We start from the raw sequence: 16,965 nt of genomic DNA on the forward strand, positions 1-16,965 counted from the left end.
TAGAAGCAAGGTTCAAGCCGAACTATCAATACTTGCTATTTTCATACATCTACAAATAATTGAACAGTTAAGTCTATCCACAAGCTTGGGAGTAGGTCTTGAATGACCTCTTATTTGTTTTTGTTTTATTCTGGATTTTCGTAGTGCTCTAGAGGTTATTCAAACAAGTTCCTGAAGAGATTTTTACCTTGATAATTTTGTTTTTGCTTAATATTTTGTTTTGTTAGTTTTGAAATTATGATATTGTATTTTGCCAATACTTTTTGTGACGGGTTGTCCCGTGGACCCCGGCTGAGCATCTACTATAACTCCTCACATGTGCGTCCCTCACGGGTCACGGCATATGTAAGTTATTGTTGTGTTTAATGAAAGGCACCTGATACAGGAAGGCCTGACTTATTTCTGGGTAGAATAGGTGCTGTTAGGAGAGTTACAGCAGCAGAAGCTGAGATGGCTGTTCAAGGGATTTGATCACGGGACTACTAGTTGAAGAGACGATGAGACAGAGAGAAAAGTATTGAGGAGGAAAATGTGTCTTGTGAAGAGAGAGTTTGAGTCGGTTAAAAGCTATGTCAGTACTTTTACTAATGTCAGAGAAACAACCATCGAAGAGCTCTTTGGACCGCCAGTCTCTTTGGACCGCCAGTCTCATAAACTTACATTCATCAACATTACAAATTTTACCATCGTCTCTAGTTTATGTGTTTTTGTTAATGGCCAAGAAGGTTGGTGACACAGCTAGAAGGAAGGAGAGAAGGCGCAAAAGGAGGTTGAAGTTCTTGATCCAAAAAAAAGAAAGAAAAAAAAGGAGGTTGAAGTTCAGAACTGATGGAAGAAAATGTGAAACTGACGGCACCTTTTGACAAGAAAGAAGCTCAGCTTCTTGCTTTGAACAACAATGTAAAGTTATGCCTTTAAGTGCATCAAACATCTGATCTTGCATCTATATTCGCCTGCATCGTTTTTGGCTCATATCTCATTGTCATTTTTATTATTCTTGAAAGAATGTTTTAGATTGTTGCAAAGCTTCTTACTCCATTTTTCTTTCTTTCAGATACAACATTTTTGTAACTTTTCTCTGTAAATATACTATATAGCTTATAGAGCCTGCCAAATTTATTATGGCTTATAGATTGCTTTTCTTCACGGAAAGAATGCTAAAGATTGAGTCTTTTTATATCTTTTCTTTCTATCTCCCTAAGTTACCTTATAGTTGCAATCTTTGTAGATGTTTGAAATTTATTTGATTGTTTTTTTCTTTCATCATCTAGATACTGAAAACATAACTGGACTGTATATGTACGTGGAGCTACAGTGAGGATCTTCCTGTGGTTATAACGAAGGTCAGCTTCCACTTGCATTCAAGTTTCAAGAACCTTACTAGAGTGGTTGATTGAATTCACCTCCTTTTATATTGTCAGAGTATGGTTGGGGAGAATTATAGAATCAATATCACCATCTTCTTCCACGCCTATATATGTTTAAAGGAGTTGAAGTTGTGAGTACCTCTTTGTGATTGTGAATCTCAGTGGAGTAAGTTGTGTGTATACATCTTCTAGGATCTATTGAACTTCTTCCAGGTCTTACATGTTAAAGCTTAACCCGGAGATTCTACAGTGGTCCTCAGTCTCCCAACATACCCGTCATGGCTGAATCTTACAGTAAGATTGTCTTCCCTGACCCTTTTGAAAGTTTCTTCTCCCATGTGTGTTATTACCCGGCTGTTCACTTCTCCAACCTCCCAGATGGATTTAACCTGCTCATTAGGTGCATTCTTGTTCTGGTGGTATCTAGTGGAAGCAGTCGTTATTGCTTAGTCATGATAATTATCTTCACTCGCTAATAGAACGCACTATGAGATGGAAAAAAGGAGACAACAAGGATCATCCGGTTTGAATTTGGTCTTTAAAGTTCTCAGACGCAGATGAGCTAAAAAGACAGTTGATCATGGTAGTCTAGATAAGCAACCCGAAGATTTTTAGTTTTCCTCTGGCTATGAATGTTTTAACAACAGAGAGAAGTTGGCTAGGAATTTTTTGTATGATACACTTCATATGCGTCACTGGGGAGATATCTTAATATCTGGACACCTTTTCTTAACGGTTACAACTTGTAGCAATATGGTTGTATGTGACAGTAAACAATGCATATGCAATAGCTCATCTTTTTTTTTTTTTTTTTGCGTATGCATTAGACAGTAAACATGCATTTGCATTAGCTCATCTTATTTGCGACTTCCTCAAATCTTCTCTTGTCATATGTTAGTACATTGGGTGCAAACTTTATGTTACAAATTTTCTTCTAAAGCATAAGCATCACAGGTTTGTGAATGTGTGAAAAAAGAAGAAGTAAACTGAGTTTTTTTTAAAAAAAAATTTGTGTGGGAATTTGCATGGTCTCTCTAATGGTATTTTTCTTGCCTTCTCTGAATAGTAGAGGAGGCAATGGAGGAAGCAAGCGAGGAGGGATGAGTTCTTCTTGAAACATGACCTCAAAAACAAGTAATTTCTCCTTCTGTTCTATATGTAAGTCATCTTCTTATCGTCGACAAAAAAAAAGTCATCCTCTTATCCTGTATTTTCATTTTCATTCAATAGGACATGTATGGCGTCGATTTAGGACTTCGTAGATTTTTTTTAGTTTCTTTTCTATGTTAGAAGAAGCACCACATTAACTTCTCATGTGTAGGGACTTGTGACACTGACATTTTTCAGGCTCTTGTTTAGTGAAGCCCAAAATTTCATAATAGTCACATGTGACTTGTAAAGACAAAGAAGTTGAAATCCTTGTTGTTCTTTGTGGCCATAGAACATGGGAAATTAACTTCCCCACTTTAGGTTATCCAAAGAAGAGAACAAAAAATCAAATTGGTGGCTCAAATTGGATGGTGGGGAATATACGTCTGCTTATGTGTTATGGCACTCTTTGCTTAGATGGTGTTTTAGGTTTTTGGATAGTAGCCACATGGGTAAGTCTTATGGTTTCAGGTCAATGGACCCTCACACTTAAGCCCCTTCTGATTTCTCTTGGCTCTGCTTTTTCTAATATGTTTTCTTCTTCTTGCCTCCTTTTTCATTACCATTTTTAGTTAATTTATTTTGCGGAGGTACTTGTTGAACATCACATGCCTTACTTTCCCCCTCTTTTGTTGGTGGGTCTATGAGTTTACTAACTTCTCAAACATTCTTCAAAGTTACAACAGTGTTTAGTTGCAGAAATTTAAACTGATAATAACAGACTTTCTGATCTGCCTTTTCTGGTTTTGTTGTTCTAGATGTTTATGTGTGCTGTGTTTGTGTTTGGACTCTGTTTAGTCCGTCGGCTCTGTTTTCTAGGATCGTTGTATCTCCGGAATTTGTATAAGTTTCATCATGGTTAATATAATCATCTTTAGTATGTAAAAAAAAACATGTTACTTCCAAGTTGGAAGTCAGGATAATATAATAGTAGCAAAACAGAATGTTCAACGAGAAATTAAAACATGTTAATTGACCAGTGACACAATAATCGGACTAACATGTTTTGTATCCATTTTGTTCTCAAGAGTTATCCTACACCATAATTTTCATGATTCATTTAATGTACATAGGTTCTTATATTAAAATGTTAAGCCGGTAGAATTTTAATAAAAACTACTCTCCGTTTCTAAACAAATGTCACTTTAAAATTTTTCACACAGATTAATAAAATGACGAAAATATATGTAAAATTTTATTAATTACACATTTCTGACCAATAATATTTGAGATAAATAACATTATTTATAAAATCAATGTAGTTTTCAATTAATTTTAAGTTGAAAAATAAATATAATTTGCACTGAAATTATAAAGTGACATTTTCTGTGTAACAAGAAAAAAATGTTAGAATGACACTTATTATAAAACGGAGAGAGTATTTGGCAATGAGGAGATTACTGCATATTCTTTACATATATTACTGTAAAATTCATTTATTTCCAATATAGATTTTATTAGTTTAAAATTTAATTATTCAAAAAATTTAACATTTACAAAGTAGGATACATTAAAGATTTTCTATGCCGATTGTCTATAAAAATACATAAAAATTACACGTTTAAAAATAGACAAATTATGAATTTGATTTAAAATAGATAAATGAAATGGAGTAAAGGTAAAATTGTTTTAAAAGCCTAAGGCTATAATAAAAAAAACTTTAAAAATAGAAAACACCAAAGCCAACAAATAAAAAAGAAAAACATGCGTCCTATTGATATCTTGTGTATTTACATGTTTTTAAGCTTCATTCTAGTCCTTATATTGTTCCTTTGCATGCATTTATAGTGCATTTAGGTCGCATTGCATTACATTTGTCTCTATCAGATATTGGAGATGCTTGTTGGTGACTTTGGAGACATTTGAGGGGTTTTGAGTCAAAAGAGTGAAAGATGAACATGGATGAAGGCCTTAAACTATCTTTTGAAGCTCAAATTTTGGGAAGACAAAGTAAATTGAGTTAGCTTTCTAATGGAGGTGGTTTCAAGTCATTTGGATCTGTATTGAAGGAGTTATGATCAATCTACTGGAGGCATATCAACCCTGTAGCGACATCAGCGTAGCGACCTCGCCTGGTCGCTAAGACGCAACCCGAGCCATCATAGCGACATGCGTAGCGACTTACCAAGTCACTATGATGGGAGAAGCCAGAACCCAAGAAATGACTAAGTGTCCGTAGCGACCTCTGCGTAGCGACATGATCACGTCGCTAGGAGGCCACCCGAGTGAGCGTAGCGACCACCATAGCGACTTGCAAAGTCGCTACAGATCCTGAAGAGTTAAAGAGTTCTGTAGCGACCTACCTGTAGCGGGAAGCAAGGTCGCTACGGGCGAAAAAACTGCTTTTTTTTATTGGGTTGATCCAGGATTGTTGGGTTGACCCAACTCGTTTTTAGGCTTCTATAAATACCCTTTAGACCTAATTTTGAGGGAGATCTTGTTTTTCTTTGTAATCACATTAGCTATTTTGGTGAAAGACTTAATCTTGAGCTTCTTTTCATCTCTATCTCTTGTGATTATTAATCAATCTTGACCACTAAGCATGATTAACCTTCAATCATCCATGGGTTTTGGGTTATTCATGTCTATTAGTGAGTAGTTACCTTTTGGATTCATGGGCTAGGGTGATTAGAGTGATTAAGTGAAGATCTAAGGGTGTTTAGTGTTAGATCTCTTGTTTCCTTGCTTGTCTACTTCTCTTAATGCTAGATTAAAGTTGGCCTCTTTAATCTAGAGCTCTAGACATTTCCCACCCACAAGGTGTTTGATGAAATGTCTGAACCAAGTAGAGCTTGCTCTAAACTTACCTTACACAAAGACCATTGTGTTAAGGGAGTTTAGATAGTTAATAGACTCATCCTTAATGATTGCTTAGATCTTTTAGGTTCAAAGACCTTTGGTGTCTAGTTGATCAAAGCAAATGAGCATCCTTCTTGACCATAGAGCTTGCTTATTTCAGTGTTCTAGACTTAAGGAAGTTATTGATTGAAAGTTTGCCACCCTTAGATTGAATCTTAATCACTTGAAATCAAATGCCTAGCCCCATGAGTCCTATTGTCCTAGATTGATTGAAAGCTTGTTTCTTTATTGCACTTTAGCATAGTTCTAGTTCATATCATCATTGAAAACCTGATTGCACTTAGATTAAGCATGGTCTTGCATTCCCTTTGCTTTAGAATCACTTAGGATTGGTTCGACACATCTCTTATACTACTTCATTTGATAGGGACCCGAAAAGTCTTGTCATCAAATTGGCGCCGTTGCCAAGTTCTATTGTGATTTTGACATTGGGATTTAGTCATTTGCTTGAGACTAAGTCATTTTTATTGTTATTGTGATATTGGCTCTGCTTTTTCCTCTTTCTTTTTCATTTCAGGTGTATGAACTTGAGAAGTAGAGGGACTACAAACCTCACTCCTCTAGTACCAGACATCCGGGCTTTGGAAAGAGAGAATACAAGAAGAAGGAGAGAAGAGGAGCAACAGGCTCATTTCAACAGATTGGGTTTTGATATGGCTCACCATCAGAACCAGAATCAAGATGGAGAGATCCCTTTGAGAGCTGCCCAAGAGGGAAATGGTCAAGGAGCTGCCAACCTTCGACCACACCACCCACAACGCCAAGCTAGAGCCATTGGGGCCTATGATCAACCTCACATCAATGGTCATAGGTTGGGAATAAGAGCGCCTGCTGTGGAAAATAACAACTTTGAGATCAAGTCAGGACTGCTCAACATTATTGAGAACAACAAGTATCATGGTCTTGCTACTGAAGATCCTTTTGACCACTTGGACAAGTTTGATAGCTACTGTGGTTTGTCCAAGACCAATGGAGTGTCAGAAGATGCTTTGAAGCTCAGGCTCTTCCCTTTCTCTCTGGGAGACAAGGCAAGACAGTGGGAGAAGTCTCTCCCAAGTGACTCTATCACTACTTGGGATGAGTGCAAGGAAGCCTTTCTAGACAAGTTCTTCTCCATCTCCAGGACAGCTAAGATCAGAAATGAGATCTCTGGGTTTCAGCAGAGGAACTTAGAAAGTTTCAGTGAAGCATGGGAGAGGTTCAAAGGCTACCAAGCTCATTGCCCACACCATGGCTTCTCCAAAGAGAGCTTGTTGAGTACCTTCTACAGGGGAGCTATACCACAGTGCAGAAACAGACTTGATACAGCCAGCAATGGGTTCTTCTTAGGCAGAAACGAAGTGAATGCAGAGGAGCTGATAGAGAACATGGCCAAGAGTGACTCAGTATACAGTGAGGATCATGATAGAGTCAACAGAAGTGATGATCAGCAGACCAAGAAAGAGCTCAAGTCTTTGGAAGAGAAGCTGGACCTACTTCTTGCCACCAAAGCTAAACTGGATCAGATGAAATCAGTTGGGGAACAGCAACAAAAGCAGGTTGCTGAGATCAAGAAGATTGATGGCTTGGAAGGACATGAAGAGGTGTGCTTTATCAACAACAATGGAACTTGGTATAGGAAAGAGCCCAACTTTCAATACCAAAACAACTACCAGCAAAAGCCCCTCTACAACAACCAACAAGGTGGTTATCAAAGCAACCAGCCTACTCAAGCTAGAGGAAGCTCTTCTCAAGCTCAAGTTCCAAGTTCAACCACGGAATCTATGTTCAAACAAATCCTAGAAACTCAAGGGAAATTTGCTAAGGACATTGGAGATGAGTTCAAGGCTGTTCATGCCAAGATTGATGGAACTTATTCTGACCTTAACAACAAGTACATGCAACTTGCCTCTCACGTCAAAGCTTTAGAGAGCCAGGTTGCTTCTTTGCCTTCATCCTCCAAGCAGCCTATGGGAACTCTACCAGGGAAAGCAGAGGCAAACCCAAGAGAACATTGCAATGTTCTCCTCTCTAGTGACACTTCTCGGGTCGCCAACTACGAGAGAGAGGTAGATGAGATTGAAAGATTGGTGTTTGGAACTGAAATTGAACAGGTTGAGCATGTGGTTGTTGCAACAGCTGAGTCCAAGATTGTGCAAGAAGCTGACAGGATAGTTGCAGCAAAGGTTGAGCAGAGCAGAGAGCACAAGGCTGAGAAACCAGTTGAGAGAAGATCTGATCAGAAGCTGAATGTGGTGAAGCTGGAAGACACTGAGGTTGAGCTATCCCCCTATGACAAGCTCCCTTTTCCAGAGAGATTCCTCACCAAAGCTCAAAAGAAGGTGGTCTCCAAATTCAGAAAAGACTTGAGTGATATTGGAGTAAGGCTTCCAGAGATTCACAACATGCAAGCTGCTCATGTCCAGATGATGCTCATCAAAGACATTCTAGACCACCAAGCTGAAGTAGCAGAGCTCCTGGACATCTCTACACTCAAGCTTGATCCACCAATCCCACCCAAGTCCCTCCCTAAACTAGGACACCAAGGGATGTTCACTTTGCCTTGCTCCCTTGGAAAGCTTAACTTTGATGATGCTCTAGTGGATTCTGGTGCAAGTGTGAATGTGATCTCACTTGAGGTGATGAAGAGTCTAGGGATTGAGCACATGCTACAAGACACATCTCAGCTCCAATTTGGGGATTCCTCTTCTACAACCCCAATTGGTATCATCAAGGATTTCCCTTTGAAGCTTGGAGCATGCACCATCCCTATAGACCTCACTGTTTTGAAAATGGCAACTGAGAAGATAGTCCCATTGATCCTTGGCACTCCATTCCTCACAACAGTGGGAGCTTGCATAGACTTTGCCAACAATAAAGTCACACTCCTAAATGTGAACAAAGCTGTCTCCTACCCTCTTCAATCACTTAAGTTGAAACCTGAGTATTGTGGCACAATAACTTGTGGAGCATCCTCCATTGAGAAGACAAAGGCTGCGCTGAGTGGTATTGAGAAAGAGGTTCTTGGTGAAGAGTCCCCTAAGGAGGATGTGAGTGAAGCCACAAAGGCCTCCCATGGCAAGAAGAAGATTGTGAAGGAATCTCACCCTCCACCTCTTGAGAAGACTCCTCACACCCTCACTCTCCACCCAATGAAACTCAAGGATGAAGCCATTGAGTACAAGATCAAGTGCAAGGGAAGGTTCAAGCCATTCTCAAGTGCAAGAGCCATCTTCACTCCTCAGCTTCAAAATGATCCCATCAAGCTCCAAGAGCTACTCTCTCAGGTCCTCACCATCACTCTTGAAGGAGGGAAGGATTCTCCTTCTCACTAGTACAAGAGAAAAGGTAGTCAAGCTAGTGACTCAAAACAAGCTCACTTGGGAGGAATTCCCATGGTTATCCTTGTATATAAATTTGCTATTTCATTTCTTTATGTTTTCAATAAGTGTGGCAGAAGTTTCAGGCCAGCTCAAAGCTCAAGCTCTAGACACCCATTACCACACTTCACTCTCCACTTGAGGTATCACTCCAACCCTTCTTTGTACATACCATTCCCTTTATCATATTTTCGGTATCTCCTTCTCTCTTACTCACACAGAGACTGTGTGATTTAAGTGTGGGGGAGGTACCAAGTATTCGATCATGTTTGCTTTGTTGATTATGCGTCTCATGCATTGCATTGTACATTCAAAATGCATAGAAAAACCATAAAAAATATTTTTTTTGAAAAATGCATATAGAATCATGTAGTTGCATCACTTGCATTCTTAGGATTGAGTCTAGATCATATAGATTGCATTCACTTGCATATGGAGCAGCTGTTGATAATGCCTTGTAAAGAACACTTGTTTGCACTGAATTTGACACCCTAGTTAAGCATATCAAGTAGCTTGTGCATCTCTTGAAAGCCTTGCATGCTTCGTGCCTTGAAAACTCTTCTTGAAACATGTTTGCTTGCTTGATATTGGCATTGTTCTCGAAACCAGCTCCAACCTGAATCTTGAGTTAAATGAACTTAATCTCTCTTGCATATGGGCATTTGCATACTTGATCATGGATCTCATACACATTTGGGTTATCTTTTCCATTGAACCACTCTTTGTTAACCCAAATGGCACTCCCTTACCCTAAAACCCTTACCATTCTTTGAAGCCTACATTGATTTGCATGAGTGAGGCCTCTTTTGATAGTTTGTCATGTGCAAAATCTTGAGAGTATTGGGAGCGACATGGATTTGTTCTCATCTCTTGCTAGCATAGGGTCATCATTTGAGCTAGCTTCTAGGATGGTGAGTGGGTGTATGTTTCTTAAAGGTTTAATGTCTTGGGTTTGGAGTGTGAGAAAGATGAGCAATAGGGTGTTATGAGAAAGAAAAGCCCTAAGGACCTAGAATAGAAAGAAAAGAAACTCTTGTTTGTATTGTTTGAGACCTTCCCCCTATATTAGAAAAAGAAAGAAAAAAAAGAAAAAAAAGAAGAAAAAAAAGAAAAGAAAAGAAAAAAAAAAGATTCAAAAAGATAGCGGGGAATGGAAAATAAAAAGATTTTAGAGCTTAGAAAAGTGAATAAGAGGTCTTTAGTGATTAAATCATAAGAAAAGAGAGTTGTTCATTGGGTGAGTGATGTGAGTGTTTGTTATTTTGGGGTATGGGATGAATGAAAGGGGTGTAGAATTTGTAATTACTTAGGAATGGGTAGAATGATGAGGATGAATCCATGTATGCATGAATTGCTCCTAGTCTTAGATAAATTTTGCATAATGATCAAGCTCCTTGATTCTTGAGTGATTGCCACCTTAAAATGATGCATTGAACCCTCCTTTTCATCCATATTAGACCATTTGATCACCTAGCCAAATGATTGAGATCATGTGCCCATTTGTGAGAATTCACCTTGTGTGTGTGTGTGAATCAATGTGAGGGCTGGTTAAGAAGACTTGTTGGTTGATGAGTATTGCATCTTGTGTAAAGGTATAAGAGTATTGATAGGCCTAGAGAAGCTAGAGTATAATAAGAGAGTTTGCTCATGCTATTTGCTATGTTTCTTTAGGATGTCAAGTTGAGTGCTCTAAGTGTTTCTTTTGCTTATGTGCTCCCACCTTCAAACCTCTCTACATTAGTTTTTTGAGAGTTTACTTGTGGACAAGTAAAGGACTAGTGTGGGGGAGTTGATATCTTGTGTATTTACATGTTTTTAAGCTTCATTCTAGTCCTTATATTGTTCCTTTGCATGCATTTATAGTGCATTTAGGTCGCATTGCATTACATTTGTCTCTATCAGATATTGGAGATGCTTGTTGGTGACTTTGGAGACATTTGAGGGGTTTTGAGTCAAAAGAGTGAAAGATGAACATGGATGAAGGCCTTAAACTATCTTTTGAAGCTCAAATTTTGGGAAGACAAAGTAAATTGAGTTAGCTTTCTAATGGAGGTGGTTTCAAGTCATTTGGATCTGTATTGAAGGAGTTATGATCAATCTACTGGAGGCATATCAACCCTGTAGCGACATCAGCGTAGCGACCTCGCCTGGTCGCTAAGACGCAACCCGAGCCATCATAGCGACATGCGTAGCGACTTACCAAGTCACTATGATGGGAGAAGCCAGAACCCAAGAAATGACTAAGTGTCCGTAGCGACCTCTGCGTAGCGACATGATCACGTCGCTAGGAGGCCACCCGAGTGAGCGTAGCGACCACCATAGCGACTTGCAAAGTCGCTACAGATCCTGAAGAGTTAAAGAGTTCTGTAGCGACCTACCTGTAGCGGGAAGCAAGGTCGCTACGGGCGAAAAAACTGCTTTTTTTTATTGGGTTGATCCAGGATTGTTGGGTTGACCCAACTCGTTTTTAGGCTTCTATAAATACCCTTTAGACCTAATTTTGAGGGAGATCTTGTTTTTCTTTGTAATCACATTAGCTATTTTGGTGAAAGACTTAATCTTGAGCTTCTTTTCATCTCTATCTCTTGTGATTATTAATCAATCTTGACCACTAAGCATGATTAACCTTCAATCATCCATGGGTTTTGGGTTATTCATGTCTATTAGTGAGTAGTTACCTTTTGGATTCATGGGCTAGGGTGATTAGAGTGATTAAGTGAAGATCTAAGGGTGTTTAGTGTTAGATCTCTTGTTTCCTTGCTTGTCTACTTCTCTTAATGCTAGATTAAAGTTGGCCTCTTTAATCTAGAGCTCTAGACATTTCCCACCCACAAGGTGTTTGATGAAATGTCTGAACCAAGTAGAGCTTGCTCTAAACTTACCTTACACAAAGACCATTGTGTTAAGGGAGTTTAGATAGTTAATAGACTCATCCTTAATGATTGCTTAGATCTTTTAGGTTCAAAGACCTTTGGTGTCTAGTTGATCAAAGCAAATGAGCATCCTTCTTGACCATAGAGCTTGCTTATTTCAGTGTTCTAGACTTAAGGAAGTTATTGATTGAAAGTTTGCCACCCTTAGATTGAATCTTAATCACTTGAAATCAAATGCCTAGCCCCATGAGTCCTATTGTCCTAGATTGATTGAAAGCTTGTTTCTTTATTGCACTTTAGCATAGTTCTAGTTCATATCATCATTGAAAACCTGATTGCACTTAGATTAAGCATGGTCTTGCATTCCCTTTGCTTTAGAATCACTTAGGATTGGTTCGACAATCTTTTATACTACAACATTTGGTTAGGGACTCTTCAAAAGTCCTGTTATCACCTATTCGTAAGAAATGACCTTAAAATCTCAGCAAACCACTATAATGTGGAGAAACACGATTGGCCTCAAATCCAGGACTAAACGCACTGTCACCACTAGAATATTCTAGATAATCCTCTTCTCCTCCTTGTGAATTCCTCCTCAGAACTCGAGATATTAACTGTCTTAGGTGCAATCATCTTTTCTGCTTCTACCGGTAGACCGACTATTCACATTCCATAATAAATTTAATAGGTTTCAAGATGCCAATCAACTGAATATGAATGTCAGTGCGAATCTCATCTTACACCATTTACAGTCCAACTCCGCATCCTTATGCTTACTCCTCTTGGCCTTGCTCAGAAACTCTTCAGTGTACTCTACAAGACTACAACTGATAGGGCTCCCTACATCATCTTAAACATGATTTCACACTAGCAAGGTCCGGTAATCACTCTTGGAGAATCCTCATCCTTAATGGATGTCTTCAGTGGATGACCACTCTTCCTCGGTGGTCCTTCTGCGGACGTCTGATACTCGCGCATAAACTCGGTGCTTGGCCACAACTTCGGACGAACTCGTACCCTCCTGGAAGGCATCACCTCAGCCTCGGGCTAGAGCTGGAACATTTTGTGACTTTGCATCAGGCGCCTTTGCTTGGCCTTCTTTTGAAAATGGGGAATCAATGCCTTACGCTTCATTGTCAACTTGCGCAGGTACACCAATGGAAATTCCCTACATGCATATGCTAGGGTACCTTTCCATCTGTAGTGCATACGTGGCATCCTTCACTCGTGGTGATCTGGAAAAACATTCTGCAAATAAAGATCCAATCAAAACTATAATAGAAGTATAAATATAGTTGGTGGTTTTGAAATCATTTCATAATTTTTTTAGCTGCAATACATAAAATTTCACACACTTTAGAAAAACTGAAATACTATTTTTGAAAATAATGGAAATGCTGACCCCTTAACACTAAGAGATCTTAACCCATGCTCGGATACCAATTGTAACTATCCTCTCCCCTGAGGTCCGGACCAGGGTTCGGAGCAGACGTTATGGACACATGTGTACTCATTTTATACCACCATGTGTTCCGTTACTGGTCTCGAAGATCCCGGACGCACTGCTTTCTGGGAAATACCAACCTAACCATAATTCATTTACTTTACAGTCATGTGCACATGAAAATGGAAAGGGAAGACATGAATAAATAAGTTACTCAATAAAGTGGTTTTAGACCAAGTCTCTATGTATGACACTCAATACTATTTGATGGGGGAAATAATGCTGGCTAACCACTACAATCAATCATATGCAACTTATGATAACATAATGTATTTCCGTATAGTTACTCTCAACCTAGCATCAAACAATAAAATTAACTCATTCAATTTTACACATGGACTCGACCGACTCGCATGACTCTAAGCAACCTAGACGTAATGATTTATGGCTCTCTCATGGACGTCCCACCTCGTTTTGCCTGTCCTGGGGGATATTACGTGATACAACTGTCCCCCAACTTCCTATTTGACCACCCCCTCGCAGCCTGTTGGTCCCGTACGACACTGTCTGCCCCGCGGTTTCCGTCTGTACACGGTCCTAGTGGTTACTTATGCCTCAACTCGACATGACTCGATATTACTGTGCTCATCAACTTCTGCCATTTCACGGTCTCATCATTTAACTCAGGTAAACCTGTAGGTTTACATTTGGAGATGAACTCAAAAACAACTCTTTTAATAATCATTTTTTAATAATAGTTTTTAGTGATTCAGAAGTTATAAAAATTTTGTGTTAGTTTTTAGAAAAAAAAAATATTTTATTAGATAATACTTAGGACCAATTCTGCACACGCACATATATGTCACTATTGGGGATGAACCCAAAAGTAACTCTGATTTAGAAGTTATAAAATTTATGTGGTAGCTTTCTGAAAAAAAATCAATATTTTATTAAATAATACCTTAATGATAATGTTTTAATATGAATCATTAAGTGAGAAAAGAAAATCAGAAGATAATTTCAAACGAAAGAAGGTGTTGGGATTTCGGTTGATGTCAAGGAAGAATGAATTGATAATGTCTCCGAGTTATAACCACAACAAGTGTCCCGAACTGCAATCAGCCAAGTGTGTCATTGTTCTACAATCCTTTTATTGTACACCACCCATCCTTTTGACTTATTTTTTTTTTTGTTTAATTATTTTTCCTTTTTTGTACTATTTTTTATTTTTTATTTTATTTGTTTATTCTTTTATTCTTTTGTTATTTTTGTTTGTGTTATTCTGAAGATTTATCTAACTTACCAAAAATTGTATCTACTTTCTATGTTGTTTTTGTACATGTACAAATATTTTATTTTATTATTTATTTGTGTTCCTTTAAATATTATTTGACATATAACGAATAATAAAATAATTATATATACTGAGTAATTATAATTCTGTAACTATCATATATATAATTAAATTAACGATGATATGTAAATATAACCATCATTGTTATTATTTATAATCATTTTGTAATAAATAAATCTAACAATCATTTTTATCTATTTTATATGATAGATAATTAAATTCAAATGATATTAACATTAAAATAACTATAATATTATGTTTAATATGATTATTTATTAAATGAAGCTTTCTATTAATATAGTTTTATACTATTTGTATTTTTATAAAAGAATTAAATCATTGATAATAAAATTTTCAGTATGAGATTTTAATAGTTTTGTTAATTTATAGTCTTTTTAGAAATTCAGAATATAACATATACAAACAATTATACATTTAATATATGGTTAATATGATTGATTCATTTATTTTAGCAGTGTAAAATAGAACAAAATTGATAGATAATACACAATTTGGCTCCACAAATTGCTATTTAATTGTCATATATATATATTTTAATCATATTAGATAATTATGTAGCTTTTGTTGAAGGAAAGAACAAAATTTATTTTTATACATGCTTCATTAATATGTTTAGATGAACCAACATATCTTTTAAAATATTTTGAGAATTATTATAATGATGATATGTATTGTAGTTTAAAGGTTGTAATATTTTTTTAATATATAAGGAACTAAATGATTCGAGGGGAGTTTTAACCACTCGGAGATTATTCATATACATCAAACATAGAATTCAAAGACGGATAGTGTAGCATGCAGTGCCAGAAAGAAATATATTTTATTGTTCACATGGATGACGAGTTACCATCTTGGTTTATAGAATCCTAGTAGAATATATTGATGATAAAAAAAAATTGACTAAAACGATCCGCAAAAACTAAGAAACTAACCAAATAAACCATACAAGTTAACCAAAGTAACACGAGTTCACCACAAGATTATAGGTTTTATGTGGTGTTCTTCACCTTTGAAAAAATAGGGTCTACGCTGCGCAAATGTAATGGTAACGTCAAAACTTATAGTTTTGTCTTGGATCTAGAAGACATTTTAGAAAAAAAAACATGTTCCTCTCTATCTTTTATTGAGAAATGGGCGTTTATGTATGTTTCAATAATGGCCAGTTGTAAAAAACAACTTTTAAAAAGTCGCTGCAAAATGCACGTTGTACGTATGAGAAACGAAGACAGACGTTTTACGATTATTTTTGTCGAGGAATCCTTATATATGTATCGCCGAAAGTACGTCCTTTGGCTACAACTTACAAAGACTCTAGTTTAGTCCGTAATTATGAACATGCATATCTATAATGATATATGACAAGCCATGGTCTCAGTTATATGATGTATACGATATTAGAGGTAAGAGAAACAAAATAGACATTTGTTTGTAACATTGTGTCTAAGTATGTAAAGGCAAATGGGAGACATTGTAGGGTAATGTTATAATCCCTACCCAACTTTTTCTGTATACACTCTTTCACAATTTTTATTGCATCTCTCTCTCTCGTCCTTGTTGGCTCTGTCTTCAAGAGTTTATTTGTGCTTGCTTCCTACATCCCACATGATTCTGTTTTCACAAGAAAAGGAAATCTAGATGTCCTAATTTGAATACAAACAGGACATTTGGCTTTATATGATCCCAATAAATAGGGGATCGATCCAGAAATCTAGATTTACGAGATAAACATGATTGCTTTCGTTTATATATCAGAAAAACTTGAACTTGGATCCATGCATATGTTTATAATTTTACATGGCTAATATTTGAGATATCACCGTGAGTTATTAAATTTATAAATATTATACGAAAATATACGTGTTTACGTGTGTTTTCATTGATTTTTTTTTTTTTTGAAGAAGGGTTTTTTTCATTGATTTTATACGTGTGGTTCTTATCCAATTTAAATTAAATCACTGCATGCATGTGTTTCTAACTGTTAGTGGTTTTTGTGTGTAAAATAATATATTATATATACATATTGTATAACCTTCTCCTTCTTTTTTAAGTCGAGTGAACATATAAGAGCATGTCCATCATTAGCTCTTCATAGTTCACTGTAGAAGAACAAGTAAAGAAAATATAAAAGAAAAGAATATAATAAGAAAGAGAGAGGTAAAAAATTCTAATACTCATTTTAACATGTGGGCATGTATAAATGGTTTAAATATATTAAAAGCATTAACTTTTAATTGTACAGTCTTATTTGCTTATATATTATTACTTTTTGGTTTAGATATACTCCTTATTTAAAGACACTAACCGTTTGAGGGTGCTCTAAGATAGTCCCTATAATTTTAACGTCATAAATAAGCAACCTGATTATATATGATCTATTATTAATAATAATAAAGATTATGATCTATTAGTAAATTAACAAATAAGAAAAGCATATTATTGTGCATTTATAGTTTTATACTAATGCATATCTATACGTACATGTAAATGTTTGAACATACATTTTATAATACTTTATAAAATTTATTCGCTGTTTTGGTCA

General features: G+C 36.7%; 1 protein-coding gene, 1 long non-coding RNA gene and 1 other non-coding gene across 3 annotated transcripts; 2 read left to right on the top strand and 1 right to left on the bottom strand.

The window, feature by feature from the left end:
• Nucleotides 1-212: 212 nt before the first annotated feature.
• Nucleotides 213-3,427, top strand: LOC108826131 (uncharacterized). Its single transcript, XR_001945368.2, has 3 exons — nt 213-900; nt 1,272-1,343; nt 1,422-3,427. It is a non-coding gene; the product is annotated as an uncharacterized LOC108826131 (long non-coding RNA).
• A 696-nt stretch (nt 3,428-4,123) lies between these two features.
• On the top strand, nt 4,124-8,689 carry LOC130500176 (uncharacterized). Its single transcript, XM_056994926.1, has 2 exons — nt 4,124-4,128; nt 6,187-8,689. The coding sequence occupies exons 1-2, from the start codon at nt 4,124-4,126 to the stop codon at nt 8,687-8,689; spliced, it is 2,508 nt and encodes an 835-aa protein (XP_056850906.1).
• LOC130500610 (small nucleolar RNA R71) lies at nt 6,506-6,612 on the bottom strand. Its single transcript, XR_008939227.1, has one exon. It is a non-coding gene; the product is annotated as a small nucleolar RNA R71 (small nucleolar RNA).
• Nucleotides 8,690-16,965: the final 8,276 nt, after the last annotated feature.

The sequence above is a fragment of the Raphanus sativus genome, chromosome 9 (assembly GCF_000801105.2).
Source record: "Raphanus sativus cultivar WK10039 chromosome 9, ASM80110v3, whole genome shotgun sequence".
Lineage (NCBI taxonomy): Eukaryota > Viridiplantae > Streptophyta > Magnoliopsida > Brassicales > Brassicaceae > Raphanus > Raphanus sativus.